This window comes from Nannobrachium achirus (genome assembly GCF_963921795.1).
Source record: "Nannobrachium achirus genome assembly, chromosome: 6".
In the NCBI taxonomy this organism is placed as follows: domain Eukaryota; kingdom Metazoa; phylum Chordata; class Actinopteri; order Myctophiformes; family Myctophidae; genus Nannobrachium; species Nannobrachium achirus.
Genome location: NC_137815.1, coordinates 25,405,928 through 25,427,126, shown reverse-complemented (window position 1 = coordinate 25,427,126; position 21,199 = coordinate 25,405,928). Strand labels below are relative to the sequence as shown.

The window sequence follows — 21,199 nt, the reverse complement described above, 5'->3', positions numbered from 1 at the left end:
GAAAATAGCCGACCTCCAAGCTCACAACGCGTCGCGCTGCGACGCGTTGTGAGCTTGGAGGTCTCTAACATTCTCTGCACGTCCCTGGGTCAGAGGTCAAACTATAGGGATCAAACCACACCGGTGACATGTGTCATTAAAGGGCAAAACAATGCCTTGAATTCATAGAAATATATATTAAACAAAAGGGTTTGGTCACATTCCTGATTAAATATCTCAATGAATTGAAGTGAATAGGAGGCCAATCTTCTGATTTTGGTCCGTGTGTGTGTTTGTGTGCATGTGCGTTTGTGTGTTGCACGTGCGCGTGCATAGTTGTACAGTTCAGAGCTGGAGTCAGCGTTCAATAACTTTGAGGACTGGCTGAAGATCTTCCCGCTCTATAAAGGACGGACCGCCGCAGGGGAGGAGGACGACGACGACGACGATGAGAGGATCATGGGAAAATACAAGGTAGGGACGGACAAGCGGACGGACTTGGAATAGACAGGCGGGCACACTGACCAACATATCGTCGTTGTCGTGTGAAAACCTTGTATGTCCAAAACCGTTCGTTTAGCATTTATCATTTTAAAAATGATTTTAACTAGTGAAAACAACCGGTGCGAGGCGTTGCGTGCTTGTAGATCTGCTATTTTCACTACTTTTGTGCGACGGCCTTGTATGATGAAGCAGGGCTTTACTCTGCGAAAGAACGTACAAATTTGAAACTTGGAGATACGATGTTTCTGCCCGACAACGACGATATTTTTGTTAAATGTTTAAAGCTCTGCATTCTGATAGTAATCATTGATATAGAGTGTTTGTTCATCAACAGGGGGTCTCCCCGTTTCTCCAGCTCTTTAGTAAAGAGAAAATACATGTTCAGGCAGGTTGCCAATTTCAGCCAATCAGGAGAGAGTACCCATTTATGCGCCTCCAATTTAGTGTTCTGGTTTAAATTTCTGCTAATTTTTTTGTTTCATTACTTTCAGTTGCACTTGTTACTTGCGCAAGCAGAGCTCGCAAGTACTGTAATTAGCTGCGTATGTATGTCGGTGTCTCCTTTTTTTGAAGACTGTAGTCCAGTGTATGTATCTCCGTGTCTCGATCCTCCTGTTGAAGACCGTAGCCCAATTAGGGATATCTGACAACGTCATCATTAACAGCCATTGAGGGACCAGCATTCCTGGTGATGCCACTGGTGATGTCAGCAGAGTTTGGTATATAAGAGCATACCTGGTAATATCTTCATTAACAGCCAATGAGGCCAGAGCAGGGCACACCTTGTGGTGCGCTCTGCTTGTGCAAGTAGACCATGTATGGCCTACTTGTGCACAAGGAGCAAGTTGGCACCTTGATAGAATGCAGTTATAGTTGAGACTGTATCCCGTGTGAGTTGGCTCTCCTCATTGGAAATGTGTATCATGACCTGAAAATAAAATGTCTGTCCACTAAAGAGCTGTAGAGACAGGGTGACCCCTGTTACTGAACAAACACTCTATAGCAATGATTACTATTATAATATAGAGCTATTTATAGAGCTAAGATGAACATGAGTTTGCATGTTTATATAATGGGATTATTAAGTCACTTCAGTAAGAGTTTGTCTGTTTATATGCAGTGTAATGTGATCGCAGGGCTCGTTCTTGGTGTATCCAATAGAAGAAGGAGAAGAAGACAGCAGACCTCAGATCATTAATGGAATCCCCAACAACTCTCCTGTCAAAGTCCTCTGTAGAGTTTACATCGTTAAGGTAACTGTCTCACTGCTATCTCTATCACTACTACCTGTCTCACTGCTACCTGTCTCACTGCTACCTGTCTCACTGCTACCGACAATTTACAATTTAGGCATTTAATCCAGAGGGACTTACAATAAGCAAGATAATACATTGATACAATAAGCAAGCTAATACATCAATACTACATCAAATGCATAGAAATATCAATCTAGACAATATAACGCAGGTAGGTAGATCGAGCACCTAATCAGTAAAAAGCTTTACTGTATTTAAAATAAAATAAAACAACTGGACCTATTTTTTGGAGGCTAAATAAGGTAAGAAGGCGATTTACCACAGAATTCTCCTTTAAACAACATCTAGCCCAAAAAGTAACTACACTTTTAGAAACAAGCCCAAACAAAACCGCAACTACCAACAGGCCTATTTACAAGCATATAAAATAATAATAATAAAAAAATCCCAAAGTCGCTTACAATAAGCAGACATGGCAACACTGCTCTGTGTGCGTATCACAAGAACCATGACTTAACGTTCCACTTCTGACTTGCTTCTGACTTGCCGTGTATAAATCGCTGATCAGAGTTGTGTAGCGTGGAGACGGCGTTGCGTTGATGTTCTTTCATATCATTTAACCGACTGAAACTTTGTTCGCTGGAATTGAAGCCTATTTCCGGGTTCTTGTTGAACCTGCTGTTCCAATTAATGGCCCAGCAGAGGTGGCTATTTTTCACCTTCGGTGGTGTCAATACATTATAAAATCAATGGGTTTCAATGAGGTTTTGGGCGAACTTTACACTTGATTGTATTACCTTACTAAACCTTTTCATAAACACTGTGTGTTTTCAATTGCTAAAGTCTTTTTTATACTGGTTCTATCGAGTGGAGACCAGATATAGAAAGATGGCGGATTTGAAATCGCTTCAAAATAGGCTTCGTTTACGGTCTGGAGAAACCAATGCCGTGTCGCTGTCCATATTTTTTACGCTCTATGATAAGATACGTTAAATGTTTTTTTCTCCAGTGTGGATACGCTGGTGTATCTTCAGGAGATATAAGCGATTGAAACTCTTGTCACATTGTTTACAGATGTAAGGATGTTCTCCAGTGTGGATGAGCTGGTGTCTCTTTAGAATACCTAAATGAATGAAACCTTTGTCACACTGTTTACAATTGAAAGGTTTTTCTCCAGTGTGGATGCGCAGGTGTGTCTTTAGATTAGTTGATTGACTGAAACTCTTGTGACACTGTTTACAGACGTACGGATTTTCTCCAGTGTGGATACGCCGGTGTTTCTTCAGGGAACTTGAACTATAGAAACTCTTCTGACACTGGTCACAGTCGAAAGGTTTTTCTCCAGTGTGGATGCACTGGTGTGTCTTCAGCGAACTTGAACAATTGAAACCTTTGTCACACTGGTTACAGATGTACGGCCTTTCCTCAGTGTGGATGCGCTGGTGTGTCTTAAGGGCACTTGAACAATTGAAACCTTTGTCACACTGTTTACAGTCGAAAGGTTTTTCTCCAGTGTGGATGCGCTGGTGTATCTTTAGGGCACTTGAACTATAGAAACTCTTCTGACACTGGTCACAGTCGAAAGGTCTTTCTCCAGTGTGGATGCGCTGGTGTGTTTTCAGGGAACTTGAACAATTGAAACCTTTGTCACACTGTGTACAGATGTACGGCTTTTCTCCTGTGTGGATGCGCTGGTGTTTCTTCAGTTCACTTGACACACTGAACCTCTAACACTGCTTACACGCATGGGGTTTCCTTATGGTGTGATTCAGCTGATGTGTTTTTACTTCTCCTGATCGAGCTAAAGTCTCAGTCCGTTGCTGACTGTATGATCTTGGTTGGTCTTTGTCGGCTTGCTTCTGGCTGGTTACAGGGCTGGTTATTGGCTGACAGGCCGCAGTGGAGAATTGTCCCTTCCCATTTGACAGTAGAGGTCATAGTGATTCTTCATGTGTTCATGGAGGAACACCTGAGACATGAAGGCGTATGAACAAACAGGACAGAAGACCTGAATCTGGGAAGACTGGGTCCTGACTCCTTCCAGAAGCGCTGGTTCATCATCAAAGCTGCTGCTTTGAGGAGATGGGGACGGTGTGCAGGTCCTTTGGGGCTGAAACATCTCTCCGTCTTGGTCTCTTTCTGTCTCCGTCCTTCCGTCTTTGTCCTTGTCTCTCTGTCTCTCCTTCATATGTCTCCATCTCGGTCTTTTTCTGTCTCCGTCTTCATTCTTTGTCTCTCCGTCACTCTGCGCCATAAGCATCAAAACGATGGATACTTAAGTCTTGGACAATTCTCCCACGTCATATAGCCTGAGCGTCTCTACAGTGACATCAGACACAAGGCCAATTTGCGCAGGTGCACTCTTCCTGTTCTTTATTACTGGCGCCAGCAGAGTGCACAAGTACTGCGTTTGGTGATTTTGTGTGACGTAGCTATTTGTAGCCAATAAACCAGTAAAAGGAAGAAAAGAAATGCCTAAATAATAATAATAATAATAATAGTGACACACCAGGGTTCTGAACCAAGAACTACTTTCAGTGGAAACACCCTGAACTGGGAGGAGGGAAAAGAATGGAAACGGTTCCATATTGTATTGTATTGTATTGTGTTGTGTTGCAGGCTAGCAGTCTGTCTCCCACAGACCCTAACGGTAAGGCAGATCCCTACCTGGTGGTGAAGGTTGGACAACAGACGGTGGACTCTAAAGATCGCTACATCCCCAAGCAACTCAACCCTGTGTTTGGAGAGTGAGTGTCTGTCTGTCTGTCTGCATGGTTTCCTATTTGTCTTTCTAATGGTTTGTGTATGCGACGTGCGTACAGTTCGAACATGATTATTTTTGTGGGTCACAGCCTGAAAAGTTTGGGAACCCTTGTCTTAAGTAATGAGATCTGTGCCTGTGTGCCTGGATGTGTGTGTGTGTGTGTGTGCGTGTGTGTGTGTGTGCCTGTGTGTGTGTGTGCTCTATAGGGTGTTTGAGCTGACGCTGTCATTTCCGTTGGAGACCGAGTTGGTTGTCATGGTGATGGATCACGACATGGTGGGCTCTGATGACGTCATCGGAGAGACGCGGATCGACCTGGAGAACCGCTTCTACAGCCGTCACATGGCCTGCTGTGGTCTACAGCTATACTACAACACGTAATATAGAAATACTATTATGTTCTTGCGCCAGCAGAGCGTGCAAGTACAGCGTTCGGCTGCGTTTGTATGTCGGTGTCCTACTATAATACGTATATATATATATATATATATATATATATATTACTACTGTGGTCTGCAACTACACTACAATATGTAATATATACAATATACTGTCTGTCTCTAGTGATGGCTACAATATATGGCGCGACAACAAGAAGCCGTCTGCCATCTTGGCAGATCTGTGCAGGAAGAACAGTATCTCATCTCCAGAGTATCGACCATCTCAAGTCAAAGTCCTCAACAAGATCTTCAAGATTCCTCCTGACGCTATACCAGAGGGTAGCTGTCTGTCTGTCTGTCTGTCTGTCTGTCTGTCTGTCTGTCTGTCTGTCTGTCTGTCTGTCTGTGCGTGCGTGCATGCTGTGCGAGGTGTTGTGAGCTTTATTGTCACAATATGTATCTGTGGAACCGAGTCAAACTAAATGTAATAACTACAATTCCACGTGCTTGTCAGGGTGGGGGCTTCCCCAGTTCAAATATGATTATTTTCGTGGGTCACGGCCTGAAAGGTTTGGGAACCCTTGCCCTAAGTAATGTGTGCCTGCATGGGTGCGTGTGTGTGTGTGTGTGTGTGTGTGTGTGTGTGTGTGTGTGTGTGTGTGTGTGTGTGTGTGTGTGTGTGTGTGTGTGTGGGCTTGCAAAGCTATCTTTGTGGGGACCTCATGTCCCCACAAAGATAGTACAATCCAGGGAAAAAAACGTGTGGGGACAAATTAATACGTCCCCACAAGGTCTTTAGGGGTTAGGTTAAGGGTTAGGGTTAGGGTTAGGGTTTAGGGTTAAAATGAATGGAATGTCCCCACAAAGATAGTAGACTATGTGTAATGTCCCCACAAAGTAGCAATTGCAAACCTGTGTGTGTGTGTGTGTGTGTGTGTGTGTGTGTGTGTGTGTGTGTGTGTGTGTGTGTGTGTGTGTGTGTGTGTGTGTGTGTGTGTGCGTGTGCGTGTGTGTGTGTGCAGAACTGAGCAAGAAGAACCAGCTGTCTCCATCGGAGGAGGAGGAGTTGGAGGAGCATGCAGCCCTCAGGGTGCTGCAGCGCTGGGCTGAGATGAGAGAGTTTGTCCCTGGAGCTCTGCCTCTGGTCCCTGAACACATAGAGACCCGCTCCCTGTGGAACCAGCAGAGCCCTGGGCTGCCACAGGTACACGCACGCACGCACGCACGCACGCACGCACGCACGCACGCACGCACGCACGCACGCACGCACACACGCATAACCCTGATACTAAGAGTTGAGGAATTACATTTTGTGTGACCCCTGCGGCGTTGTGAGCATGTAGATCTTCTATTTTCACAATTTCTGCCTCTAATATTAGACAATTTGGCCAATGACAATGTTTCATTTGTCATTTTAGATGTATTAAAAAGTCCTTTAATTGTCACTTTAGAAATGTGCATATACCCTCTATACACTTAAACTTTATGTTGGTTAGTTTACAGTTGAGTGAGAAAACAATGTTGCTTAATCATCTGGGGACCCCCCAAAAGTATTTTGGGAGGTCCCTGCCCTGTTGTCCCCCCGACCCACAGGTTAGGGATTCCCTGAGAACAAAGAATTTATTTATGTGTGTTTAGGGTTTTCTTCACATGTGGGTGGATATGTTTCCTACTGATGTCCCGGCTCCGCCCCCTGTCAACATTAAGCCACGCCTACCCGAACAGTAGGTCGCCATAGTAACACACACACACACACACACACACACACACACACACACACACACACACACACACACACACACACACACACACACGCGACCGAGAGAGATATACTGTACACAGCATGTTATGCTAGTTTTTATATTTTTGTACCTTTCCTGTGTTTCACACCTGAATCAATGTATGTCAGGTGACAAGTAGTCTTGTCAATCATTCAACTTTTTAGTTTAGATTCGGGGTCCATTGAAACGTGTGTGTGTTTGCATGGCTGCAGGTATGAGTTGCGTGTGACCATATGGAACACAGACGATGTGGTTCTGGATGATGTCAACCCCTTCACTGGAGTGCCCTCTTCTGACATCTATGTGAAAGGGTTAGACACACACTCACAGACACAAGCACACACGCATGCACGCGCCAGTACTTATTCACACTGATCAGTGAGTTCAGGTTTCGGTACCCAGCACTGACTGGTATATTGTGTGCATGAAATAGGCTTGATTTTTACACCATACTGAAGTTACCCAAATTAAAGGCCCTTGTTTTTAACACATTAGAAAAAAGGAATTGAACTGGGTGTGATTGAAAAAAGTTGGTTGCACACAGTTTTTTTTTGTAGCGAAATGCGTTTTTCAGGGCAAGGAGAGAGAGGGGGAGAGAGAGCAAGGGAACCAGTGGTCCGAAAATAAATACGAAACGGGCGGCAATGTGCAAATGTTGTTGACATATATAACGTGAGGTTGATTTCTTTATTTTAAGTGCTCCGAAATTCGCATCTATAGATTCGTCCCAAAATAATGCAGCTGTTTGCAATGAACTTAAATGTAGAAAAGGTCGGGCGCCCGCTGGCCTACTGGTCCGGGCGCATAGCACTTAGGCATTGCCACATAGGGCATGGATGCCTGTCGCAGGTTCGATTCCCGATCCGGACGACCTTTGCCGCGTGTCACTCCCCATCTCTCCCCCCATTTCCTGTCAGTCTACTGTCCTATCAATAAAGGCATAAAAGCCCAAAAGTTATAGAGAAGCATAGCCTGGTTCCAGACTTGCTGAATCGCTAGCCACCAGCCTCTTTGGTTAGCAATTAGCACTAGCAAGCAACAGGCTAGCCACTAGCCAGCCACATAACAACTACGTCATCTGCTTTGCTACTGTTGTGTTGGTCAGACGGTGAACCAATCGCAGAAATCCCATCCCAGAAATTGCCTTTGATGAAAGCGCGTGTTTCCTAAACCCACCAGGCTTGAGTTAAGACCTATGGTTAAGACCCGCCTCGCGGAAACGCCCCTCTCAATAATCTTAAGTATGAAAGTGCTTATGAACGTTAGTGCTGCTCGCTCAAGTGCAAAGCAATACTGTACCTACCGATCCATTACAATAATACACGCAGCATAATACCATGCCATATCCAAACTATAAAAATTTAACTGATAATCAGTAATAGTTTTTATTTTGAGCACAGTAGTGACAAATTAATAGCTTTCTCAGTACGTTTTTCTCTTTAAAGTTACAAAGTTTTCCCTTTTTTAAGCACAGTACATAGTAAGTTTTTTTTTTTTTACTGTTTGTTTTGAGCACTGTAGTGACAAATTAATAGCTGTGCATTGTGCAAATGCAGGCTTTTCTCAGTACAAGTTTTATATTGTCTTCATGCCTTTACTAGGTCTGACTTAATCCACCCTCCATGTGTCCGGCAAGCGAGGATTTCAGCCACTCCTGAACGTCCTCGCGTTTCCGCGAGGCGGGTCTTAACTCAAGCCTGGTGGGTTTAGGAAACACGCGATGAAAGCAAGTTCAGACTGAATAATGGAGTGAAACAAAATGCAATTCAGGCTGAGTGTCAGGCTAAGAGAAGCATGTTTTTCTTTTAGATTTGTAATGTTATTTTACGAAGTGACGGTGTGGTCATGGTATTACAGTGTGTTTTCCTGCTATTAGGTGGATCAAGGGTCTGGAAGGAGACAAGCAGGAGACTGACGTCCATTTCAACTCACTGACTGGAGAGGGCAACTTTAACTGGAGATTTGTCTTTAGATTTGACTACCTCCCAACGGAGGTACACGCACGCACGCGCGCACACACGCACACAAAATATATCATGACATGATGACACAAAAATTGCAGGTATAGGTTCGGAAATTATGCTCTGAGAATCTGCTCGGGTTAGTAGACGATACATCATAGGTCTGAATAGCAAAACTCTCAGCCATTTTATTTCACAATTCATTCCTAACAATTCATATTTTACAATGTTATTTGCTTTAAACTATTCTGAACAAATTATGACAAATACTTTTTACAAATATTCTTTAGAAAGGTTGTGTAACACAAGAAGGACCATTCTTATCTCCGGTATGTGCGTGCGTGCATGTGTGTGTGTGTGTGTGTGTGTGTGTGTGTGTGTGTGTGTGTGTGTGTGTGTGTGTGCGTGTGTGCGTGTGTGTGCGTATGTGTGCATGTGTGTGTGTAGAAAGAGGTTGTGTACAAGAAGAAGGAGTCCCTGTTCTCGCTGGAGGAGTCAGAGTTCAGACAGCCTGCCGTTCTGACTCTTCAGGTGTGGGATTATGACCGCATCGCTGCCAACGACTTCCTGGGTAAAAACTCTATTGACTTTAACAATACGCTCTAGTCCAGGGGTCTTCAACGTGTTCAGGCCAAGGACCCCTTAGTTGAGAGGGAGATGAAGCAGGGACCCCCACATCCTTATCATAGATTCCATAGTTTCATCGTTTGACAGCACAATCATCAGTGTATTTTGGATTCATGTCAATTTGTGTTATCAGATATTTAACATGCACTTGAACCGTCAAAACGTAATAAACTTGACCTTTTCACAGTGCCTCGCAGCGTGAGGTGTTGTGAGCTTTTGCAAAAAAAAAGAAAGCTAAACAGCTCAGCTGCCCATCGGTGCACACTATGTCATCATCAATCACTTGTCAACACAAGCCAGCTAGCCCTCAGCAGTGCGTTGTTTACGCAAGGGGGCCCGATCATTGTGGCTTGCTTACAGGCCCGGTTCTGACTTGTTCCGCCAGTGGTCAGTCTCATGATGCAGTGTGGTTGTCGCAACGCGAGTCACACTTGCAAATTCATTCCATGGTAAAAAATGTTAGCAGCCATGCTTGGGCCAATTCTTTGGGGCCAACACAGGCCATTTACTTAGATTGTGGTATTGCTACTTACTTCAAGTAAAGCCTACTTCACAGGGGTGTCACACCAAATTCTGTGCCCTGGGTACAAGGATTCATTGCGGGCCCCCCATGAATGTTCTTCATAGGGGGAGGGGGTTTAACCCATTTAAACTGGGAACGCATTATTACGCATTATTTAGTACTTTAACTAATGAAAAATAGCAGATATACATGCTTACACTGTGAGCTTGTAGATCTGCATTTTTTTTGTGTGTGTAATGTGTGTCTTTTAATATTTCAAAATTGTTTCTATGACAGTGGTGCTCAAAGTTTTCATGTGAAGGACCCCCAAAATGATATGTATTTGGCCACGGACCTCCATCTCAAAATATTTAGTTCCAGGGACCCCCCAGAAGCAAAATTTGAGTTACAAATGTTCGCTTAAAAAATACATTCAAAGATTTGCACACACTTTCACGACTTTTCAAAAATAGCAGATCTACAAGCTCGCAGCGTGGCATTCGGTGCCGCGCTGTTAGCTTGTAGATCTGCTATTTTTCATAGCTAAAGTATAAAATAATTAAGGCCCCTCCACCTTGGGCCCTAGTAACTCAGTCCCACTTCCCCCTCCCTTGTGACGACCCTGCTTGCAGGTTCTGTAGAGTTGTCCCTGAGTGACATGGTGAGGGCGGCCAAGTCCTCAGATAAGTGCTCCATCCAGATGGCCAAGGACCGGGCCGGCCCTCGCTTCTCCATCTTCCGCTCCAAGAGGATGAAGGGCTGGTGGCCTCTGACCCGCCTGAAGACCCAGCAGGACATCGAGAGGGAGGAGAGGGAGAAGGAGGAGGCCAAGAAGAAACGGGGCAAGAAGAAGAAGAGCAAGCGGGGCAAGATGAAACCGGAGGACATCGAGTTCACCGACAACAGTGGAAACACCCACCTGCTGATGGTTGGTATTATGATGATGATGATTGTCACCGCTAGCAGTCTATGTTGTGCTCGTGTCCGTTCGTCCGTCAGTGTGTGTGTGTGTGTGTGTGTGTGTGTGTGTGTGTGTGTGTGTGTGTGTGTGTGTGTGTGTGTGTGTGTGTGTGTGTGTGTGTGTGTGTGCGCGCGTGCGTGCGTGAACAGCTAATGGCACGGATGGACCAATCGGTGTGAAACTTGAGAAACTCTCCCGGGAGGCCAAGATAGAAATGCTAAATTGGTTTAATCAACCTCCTAGTGGTGTTATAAAACAGGCCGATTCAAGTTTTGGCCTTTGACTCTTAGGCCTTTGACCGTAGCCACACTAATTTCCACCATACACGATTTCCCACAATTTTGCGTCTCTTATTGTTATGAATAATAATAATTATTATTACATTTCAGGGTAAGGTGGAGGCAGAGTTTCAGCTGGTGACACTAGAAGAGGCGGAGGCTAACCCAGTGGGGCGGGCCCGGAAAGAACCAGAACCCCTGGACAAACCAAAGTACACACACACGCACATATACACACACACACACACACACACACACACACACACACACACACACACACACACACACACACGCACACACACGCACACACACGCGCACACACACACACACACACACACACACACACACACACACACACACACACACACACACACACACACACACACACACACAGCTGCCCACACACTTGACTAATACACAAACTAATAGAACTATTATTAGAGATAGTTATTGTAACTTTACCTTGGTTTATTGTAACTCTAATATGCACGCACGCACGCACGCACGCACGCACGCACACACACACACACACACACACACACACACACACACACACACACACACACATACTGCAATGAAATTAAGTGTCGTCTTTATTGTATTTCCATCCTGTATATAGTGTTGGGCCAATGTATAGTGATTGTTACATTATCAATATAATGTCAAATCTAACAACCTCTCCTCTCCTCCCCTCCAGTCGTCCTAAAACCTCCTTCTCCTGGTTCGTGAACCCCATGAAGACGTTCATCTTCTTCATCTGGAGGAAGTATAAGAAGTACATCATCGCTCTGGTCATCCTGGCCATCCTCACGTTGTTCCTGGCTCTCATCCTCTACACCCTGCCTCAGCAGATCTCTGGCCTCATAGTCAATGGATGAGAGACACACAGAGAGACTGTCTGTCAAATCAAGTCACCTTTATTTGTATAGCACATTTAAAAACAACAGTAGTTGACCCAAAGTGCTTTCCATAACAAATAGCTTAGTACAAGAATTATGGCAAAAAGAATATCTATTTTAATAAACAACAACAAGGTTCAAAGATCAGAAAATCAATACTTCCTAAAAATACAACAAAAGTTTAAAAGAACATGAAAGCAATATAGTTAAACAGAAATGCAGAAGAGTCCATAGTCCATTTCCTCAGACTGAGCTGAAAGCAATAGAGAAGAGATGAGTTTTTAGGGTGGATTTAAACATGCCAATGGTGGAGCAGGACTTAATGTATAGTGGAGGATTGTTCCAGAGTGTGGGGCCAATTACAGAAACGCCCTATCGCCTTTACTTACACAATTTGTTGGAGGGACAGCAAGATGACCTAATTACCCTGATGGCAGGAGACCAGATCAGAAATATAGTGTGGTGCAAGGCCGTTTAAGGCTTTAAGGTCTGTCTCTCTATCATTGCTGTTGAGTGGAAACATTGAACGTCTAATTCTTAAGGAAATGTAAAAAACAACCTGTGTTCCAATGGATCAAATACGGTACGGTGTTGGAAAAAAGAACTCAAATGTTTTACTTAAGTACTGTAAAAGTTTCAATACTGCAATGTAGATAATTTTATACACGTTCTGAGCTTGTATCTGCTATTCCTGCACCTTTTGTGTGACGCTGTAGTATGATGAAGTAGGGTTTTCATTTCCGGGAAAAATAAACTAAAAATACTTAGTTGACCGGAGTCTCTCAGAGGTCTATGCTAGGCCCCTTCCTGTTTTCCTTCTCAATATCTTTGCCGAAAGTCCCACATGTTGTGAGCTTGTATAGATCCTCTGGTTTTGCCAAATGTTCGCCCCAAAATATGGACACAAGGGGCCCTATTTTCATCCATGCTAAACCCTATACCGCTTCTTCTTCATTTCCTTTTTAAGGCAGTTTCTCCTTTTGCACAAAGTAGTGCATTGCAAGATAGAGGGCGCCAGATCCCTTTTAGTCACACCCTACCACTACTTCCTGTTCATCCACAGAGCATTGATTCTAGTCATTTTCTCCATTAGATTTCTTTTCACTTTTTTCAACTTTTATTACATGGGATGGTAAAAAGATGAGGCAGACAAATAAAATGTATTTTGACAAGTAATAAAAGTTGAAAAAAGCTAAAAGAAAGCACTTTAATCTAATGGAGAAAACAACTAGAATCAATGCTCTGTGGATGAACAGGAAGTGGTGGTAGGGTGTGACTCAAATGGATCTGGCGCCCGCTATCTTGCATTGCACTACTTTGTGCAAAAGGAGAATAATGATATGTTGGCGTTCACATCAATTATGACGGCTTTATTGTTGTGGTGTGGACGCTGCCATCAACTATTTTTGTATCGTTATTGTGTCGGGCGCAGTGGGAAAGGGCCTTTATTATTTTGAAAAACATTTAATAGCTGATCTACAAGCTCACAAGGTGTTGACTATTTGAAGTAGGAGTCAAGTGGTTAAAATTAGAAGAAAGACTTGATTGTTTATCATTTAGTTACATTTATTGTAGAATTATTGTTTTGACTCATAGGATGTTATTTAAGATATCAGCATCAGCATGTATTTTAACGATCAAAATATAAGCCTTTATATGCTTAAATTGAACAAAATATTTGATCATACTTTTAATTAGTACTGTACAATGGGTTCCTCCTGGAATATTAATATATACAGCTACAGTATTTTCATATAGACACACAGAAGAGCAGGGACGGATTAATCTCCGCGAGGGCCCCTGGCCGATAATCTTTTAGGGCCCCCCCAACCCTCTCTCCCTCCTGACACGCACTATCAAGCTCGGATTTTAAGCCATGATGATCATCTGTGGGCCAAGAAAGAACCTGTAGACATCAGAGGAGGGGCCCACACATTAAAATTAATAAAAAATGTAATTAACGTATGCATTTAATAGTAAATTGTCAAGGGCCCCTGGCAACGGCCCCACCGGCCCAATAATTAATCCAGCCTGAGACCACTTTACCACTTTAAAGTGGGCACAGCTTTCTTAGTGTTTTGAAGTGTTTTCCCCCCTCCTATTTCTATTATTCCAGCCTTGGAAAAAAAAAGTAAATTTTACATAAGAGACACCTGCCAAGAGAGCCTGAGAGGTGGTATAGTGGTCTAATGATTAGTTCTTTAGCTCAGAGGTGCCATGTTCAAACCCCAGTCTCGCTATAGTTCAATGATGCACTTCTTTGGAATTTTCTATGCAAACATATACATGGGTGACTCAAAATGTCTTTATGAATGCATTGGGTGCTCACACATTCTGAGTTATGGCAGCTCTGTTGGAAAAGCTCCTGACTCAATATCAGAAGGTCATGAGATCAAATCCCAGCACCTCTGCATCTGAGCAAATAACACTGGTGGTATGATTTTTCTCTCCTTTAAAGGGGCCCCATCATGAATTTCACATTTTTCATTTTTTTCTTGTTTCTTGGTCTTCCCAGTGTCTCTTCCAGTCCAAATAAACACCATGCATTAACTCTAAGCCTTGCCTTTCATTTCAGTGATTTTCTGAATGGGCGGGTCTGAACGGTACTCTTTTGAAATCGAGCCCTTGTTTATGTCACAAGCCCTTCTTTATGTCACAAAGGGTTTCCTCTTGGGTTGAGGTGACCCTTGAAGATTGCCCAAAGTGGTCCAGGGCTCAAAAAAGGGCATGGACCAACCACTGATCTATTCCTCTTACAAACCTCCATATTAAACTCATGCTAACTGAACTATAGTGATTTGCAATATGTATGAGTCATCAAGGCCACATTTCCTAAGAAGATGACATTTTCCCCTTTTGAGTTTCTAATTTCCTTTTCTGTGGAAAGAAACGTCTTGACCTCAGACTTCCCAGTAATGACTTCATTCGTCATCTTAGGTCACCATGCAGGTCATTTAGTGCACTACTGCTTCTAATGGTCCATGGAAGTGGTCGCAGTGGCTCAGGAGTAGAGTTGCTGTCTGAGGGGTTTCCGAAGGGTTCCCAGGCTCCCCAGAGTTAATGTCGAAGAGTCCTTGAGCAAGACTCTTGAAATGTTTCCTCCGCCATTGGTGTATGAATGGGTGAATGTACAGTAATGCACAACCTATGTAAAGCACCTTGGATAAAGGTGCTATCTATATAAATACACCATTGAATTTTTTTGAGCGGTGGTAAACCGCTCCATAGAGTGGCTGTGCGTGTGTCTGTAGCCTTTTTCCTCAGCGTTTTGCCATAGCAAAACGTGTGTGTGTAGCATAGCCTGTACATCCTAGACTCAAATCCTAGTCCGAAGACGTTATGCAAGCACGACCACTGCTCACTTCACATTGGGTGTGGTCTTTTTTTTACCATGGCATAGGCTAATTACAGGTCTTTTCTTGGCTATAGTGGTGGTCAGGGACAGTCTCGTGTCATGTTCTGGCTCCAACCTTGCCCTCTACATAATGCTGTTATATATACACTGTAAAACTAATGTTCTTCAGGTATGCCAGTGTGGCAATACCACGCTCAGACATAGCCCACTACATAGTTACAAAAGGTACGTTACATTTAGCTTTTACAGTCTGAAAACTCATCCAGAACCACACAACGGACAGTGTTTCATACATGTCCCTTGAAAGAGTCTGTAGACCAGGGGTCTTCAACGTTTTCAGGCCAAGGACCCCTTAGTTGAGAGAGAGATGAAGCATGGACCCCCACAACCTTTTCATAGATTCCATATAGTTTAATAGTTTGACAGCACAATAAATCATCTGTGTATTTTGAATTCATGTAAATTTGTGTTTTCAGATATTTAACTGCTTGAACCGTCAATACCTAATAAACTTGACCTTTCACTCTGTACTTGGTGTACTATTTCTCCCCTCTATACACCAAACCTTAAGTTCTCAGAATATGGACGCTAGGGTTCAAGTGGTTAATATAAAAAAAAAAGGATTAAAAAAAGTTTCTATCACTCAAAGATTTGGAGGACCCCCTGTAGTAACTCTGGGGACCCCCTGTTGAAGACCCCTGCTGTAGACAATGAGCTGATCCTCTTCTGTAGTAAAGGCCTACTTTTGGAAACAAGCCTCCTCCAGTGACTGATCATGTTTTTAATTCCACTGTCCTCATATCAAACACATACCAAATTACTAAAGTTTCTCCCAAATAAAATGATGAACAAAACAAAATTCTTTATACTTCATACATTTACTGAATGGATGACCAGAGACAACATGAAATACCTGCACAGACCACCAATGGTCCACGGACCACGAGTTGAAAACCTCTGCTCTACCATACAGCTTGGACTATTTAATTATTCACACAAAATTACATAATAGAATAAATTAAAATATAGCTGTTTTTTCAGAGTCCTGAGTATTAACACAGCACACAGAAAATAACACATCATAAAATGAGTCAATAATGATAAAAGCCTGATGGTGATTGGACAATAATATTTTATTTTATAAATGGGACCACAGTTAAAGTCAATGAAACGTTTAACCCCACACACACACACACACACACACACACACACACACACACACACACACACACACACACACACACACACACACACACACACACACACACACACACACACACACACACACACACACACACACACACACACACACACACACACACACACACACACACACACACACACACACACACAGAGTACATATTCAGGTAAAGGCTATGTTTTCATTACAGTTGCAGGACGGGTTTCAAACCAGCAAACCACAGCACACAGGTTACTTTTCAAATACACTGTAAAATCCTAAGTATCCAATTGTGACTCTGAGAGTGTATAAAATGTAACCAAACTCACACATAACAACATAGTATCAACACAAGTATCCAGTTGTACACTGTCGCAGTTGAACCACCACTGAGGATTTTATGATTTACCGTATGTGTCGTTTCAATGTTCCACTCAAATCAGTCATTGCTGGAAACCAACCATGTGAGCTATGTCCAGCATTGGACAAAGTCCTCAACCCCAGTACTTGACTCAAAGTATAGATAATCGTGGTCAAATTTGAACTGGAGTACCTCAAAAGTACAAATAACAAAGCATGTTTTTAATGTTTTTAATATCAGTGTATTAAAATGTACTAATTTCCCCCGAAAATTCAAAGATTCTCCAGGAATGTTAAAAACAAAAAACAAAACAACAGATCACAAGCTTGCAGTGTTCACAACATGTCACAGACACGTTGTGAGCATGTAGATCTGCTGTTTTTCACTTAATTTGAAATAGGGACGTTCACACTGAAAGTAATATGTTTTCCAAAAATATAACTACTCAAGTATAAAGTACAATCACTCAATGTCTTTTTTACTTAGAAGTACAGAATTCAAGTAAATGTACTTTGTTGCCGTCCACCACAGCCAGCTCTGCCAGTGACAACCCCAGAGCTCTGCAGGGCTGGGATGAGAGCTTTATCTCCCCGGATGCCCATCCGTAATGTATTATTAATCCAATTTAGGCCTAGAATTATTGAATGCTTTAACCAGTGAAAAATAGCAGATATACAAGCTCACAGCGCGGCACCGAGTGCCGCGCTGCGAGCTTGTAGATCTGCTATTTTTGAAAAAGTCATGAAAATGTGTGCAAATCTTTGAATATATGTATTTTTAAAGCGAACGTTTGTAACTAAAATTTTGCTTCTGGGTGGTCCCTGGAACTAAATATTTTGAGATGGGGGTCCGTGGCCAAATAAATTACATAGTAGTCTCTCAAGAACAGACTAACTGAGCTCCAGTTAAGTGAAAAGGACCTTTTCTTTGACGATGGCTGGCCAGATTGCTGACATAGAAACATAGTTTTTTTTTCAAAAAATCTTAAAGGGATTCAAAAGACACTTATAGAATCGGGTCAAAATTCTAATTTTCACGATTTTTCAAAAATAGCAGATCTACAAGCTCACAGCGCGGCACTCGGTGCCGCGCTGTGAGCTTGTATATCTGCTATTTTTCAATAGTTAAAGCATAAAATAATGATACACAATAATGTGTACCCGTTCTAAATGGGTTAATCCAATAATGTCATACTGTAATGCTAGATATACTGTATGTTTTTAAGATTTGATTGGTCCTGTCCTGCTCCTGTTTGTTTGGATTAAGTGCGATTTTACGAAATAGTCAATCTACAGCACAAGCTCTGAAAGATCAGATATTTCCGGTGCGCAACAAAGTTTGTCAAGCCCTTTTAGAAAGACTGACAGCTCGTGAACACGTGCGCGTGTCAGTGGTCAAATAACAAAACACAGTTCAAACGTTGCAGTCACAACATGTGACCGAGTGACAGTCACAGCATCGTCGCTGCCAACGTGGAAACCTTGTATGTCCAAAAGCATTGGGAAATTGTGAAAACAGACAATCTACGAGCTCACAGTGAACTTGTAGATCTCCTATTTTCACTACTTTTGTGGGACACTGATGAAGTAAGGCAATGATTTATGGGGATGAAAAAAAAAAACATAGAAAGTTGAAATTATGGAGATACAAGGTTTCTGCCTGAAAGCAACGACATGTGACCGAGTGACAGCAAATGATTTGTTTACATTCACATTTCTCCAGAGGAAATACAGACAGCGAACCTCTCTTTTCACAATGTCAGCCCAAATCAATATTTTTGACCTAGAATTGGAACTACATTGATTTGAATTGTCCGAACAGCAAAAACAAAAACAAACAAACAAATTCATACTTGAACCACGTTATAGCTGGTATGAAATGGGATTACAAAGTGATTATGGGTACTACGGACGGAAATTAGCATTCTCGCTAAATCCAGTAAAATTACATAATGTATGTACTGTATGTCCATTAATATACGCTGCCCTGTACAAAAAAAAAAAAAAAAATGTACAAAGCACATTTCGAAAAAGATGTGTCCCTGTCTGGACATTAAGGACTAGAATATGAAGCCTGTGTCATACTTCGTCGTATGACTGCGTCACCTAAAAATAGTACACAGATGTGACCCGATTACAGCGTGGCCAGTCTGTCCTTAAGGTATTGAGAAACAAATTGGATTTGGCTAGAGTGTGAACAAGGCCTCTGTCCTACTGAGACCAGTTCTGTCAACACAGCCACGTAGACTCCCACACAGGGTTCAAAGGCTTCCTCCCACCCGGCAGTGAGACGGGACTGTTGGCTAACACCACTTTTAGAGACAAGTTTATTTCGGTTCAGTTCGGGGAGTCACAACATCTCGGCAGCACTGAACAGCCGATTTTAGTGGCGGTATCTGCTAGGGCATTCACGAATAGTGATTTTTAGTATTCGAATTATTCAACCTCAAAGTATTCGAATAGTCGTATATTCGACAGGACTGGCCAAACTATCAAATATTACGTAAGCAAGAGGCGAACATTGTGAAAATAGCCGATCTACATGCTCACAACGCCTCGCAACGCGTTTCACAATATTTATCTGCGGAACCGAGTCACATTAAATGTAATACCTACAATTCCAAGTGCTTGTCAGGGTGGGGGTCCCCAGTTCAAATAGGTTTATTTTGGGGGTCAAAACCTAAAAAGGTTTGAGGGGAATTGACAACTCTAAGCTAAGCTTTATAAACTATATATTGTTTAAAGAGAAAATAAAAAAATAAAAATAAGCGAATATTCGACTTCGGTGAACAACGTTGAATAGTGACTTTGATATTAAAATATTCGAATATTTGGTGAATGCCCTAGTATCTGCCCTGCCAAACCTCTGAATTATGTCATATTGTAGTTAGACGGAGCCAAACTTGAATTAAACTCTGCTCTAAATGTGGAGTAGGCCTATGCATCGGAAGCCTAGACATTACACACAAATTAAAGCAGAAGTCCCGCCTCCCCCTCATTCAATTTTTTCACCTTTGGAGTACCGCAACTACTGTACGTACAATTGGAACAGTGTTGATTTTGTCGACAAAAAACGATGAGGAAAATTCGTCGACTACCTTTTTTCGCTGACGAAAACGACATAAAAATTAAAAACTAAATATAAACTAAACTATAATGGCTAAAACTAAAGACTAAACATATTAACAATTTTGTCAACATAAAAACTGGACTAAAAAGTTAGTGGAGAAGAGATCCAGTAGAACTAAGACGGGTCATTTTCTGCTTGGTTGCGCTCTGAAAATAGCAGATCCACAAGCTCCCAACGAGCTTGTAGATCGGCTATCTTCAGCATGCAATCAAGTGTAAGATCAGGCATTAAGAAAAGCTAAACTAAAACTAAAACCTTTCAGATGACAAAAATATGACTAAAACTAAATGGAATTTTTTATGACTAAAACTAAATCTAAATTTGCAGTCAAAATCAACACTGTATTGGAAACAACATTATTCAAATCCCATCTTAGCTTGCTGCTTTTCCAAACTTACTTACTTAAATTTCTGAACTATAATCTGAACTTCTCAAAATCCAGAAAGAGGGAACTGACATTGTAACCTCGTGAAACCTACTATATTTAGCATCCCTATTCTGGGCATGTCATAATAATAGGACAACGGAAAAATAGGCGAACAATCTGCAAAGAAATAGCTGCACATTTGGCAAAACAGGCAAACATTTGGCAAAAGTAGGAGAACCTTTGGCAGAAATAGAAGATCTACAAGCTTAGATGTACAACAAATCACTTAAGTGGTTAAGATGACAGCTTCCACCTCTCAACTTTTACCGGGTGTCTTGGCTTGAGTTGTCTGTCCTTTTTTTGAATGATCAACATGTACCATACTGTTGTTGTAGGACTTAAAGGGGTATTTCACTTTATAACACCTCTAGGGTCATTTTAACTGGGCACGTACCTTTTAGGCGAAGCCCGAACTGGCGAAGTGGGGAAATGTCCGATACCGTAGCGATCTGGCGAACGTCTTCTGGACAGGGCGTTTATCGTGCGCTTGCCCAGGCCTTACGGCCTGGGCATAAATATAACGATTGCATTCACCACAGCTTCGTAACTCGCGCGGCGCTCCGCCGGCCGCGCGGCCCTGGCCCGCTCTTCGCGGCCACTCGCGCCTGCGGCGCTCGGGGGCGAAGAGCAGGACCAAGGTCCGCTGGCCTTCGCGCCGCTTGCAGTGTCGTGGACAATCGATTCGCCAGATCGCTACGGTAGGAGACAAATCCCCACTTCGCCAGTTCGGGCTTCGCCAGAACAGGACTTTCCCTTTTAACTCCACTAAGGCTTTTGTGAGCACCCCAGACAGTTATTAAGTTGCTTGATTCAATATTTTGAAATTCACTTTATACTTTATATATGCCACCCTTC

General features: G+C 42.6%; 1 protein-coding gene across 1 annotated transcript in view; it reads left to right on the top strand.

Moving 5' to 3' along the window:
• fer1l4 (fer-1 like family member 4) overlaps positions 1 to 11,871 on the top strand; it is a gene marked incomplete at both ends in the record, with an annotated part of 68,670 nt that extends 56,799 nt beyond the window's left edge. The window contains 13 exons of the mRNA XM_080727743.1: positions 316 to 453; positions 1,620 to 1,736; positions 4,359 to 4,486; positions 4,710 to 4,880; positions 5,068 to 5,222; positions 5,906 to 6,087; positions 6,522 to 6,607; positions 6,877 to 6,975; positions 8,541 to 8,658; positions 9,073 to 9,196; positions 10,387 to 10,682; positions 11,105 to 11,205; positions 11,691 to 11,871. Of these exons, the coding sequence (XP_080583869.1) occupies positions 316 to 453; positions 1,620 to 1,736; positions 4,359 to 4,486; positions 4,710 to 4,880; positions 5,068 to 5,222; positions 5,906 to 6,087; positions 6,522 to 6,607; positions 6,877 to 6,975; positions 8,541 to 8,658; positions 9,073 to 9,196; positions 10,387 to 10,682; positions 11,105 to 11,205; positions 11,691 to 11,871 (1,896 nt within the window). The remainder of the gene's footprint in view (positions 1 to 315; positions 454 to 1,619; positions 1,737 to 4,358; positions 4,487 to 4,709; positions 4,881 to 5,067; positions 5,223 to 5,905; positions 6,088 to 6,521; positions 6,608 to 6,876; positions 6,976 to 8,540; positions 8,659 to 9,072; positions 9,197 to 10,386; positions 10,683 to 11,104; positions 11,206 to 11,690) is intronic.
• Between the last annotated feature and the right edge of the window lie 9,328 nt (positions 11,872 to 21,199).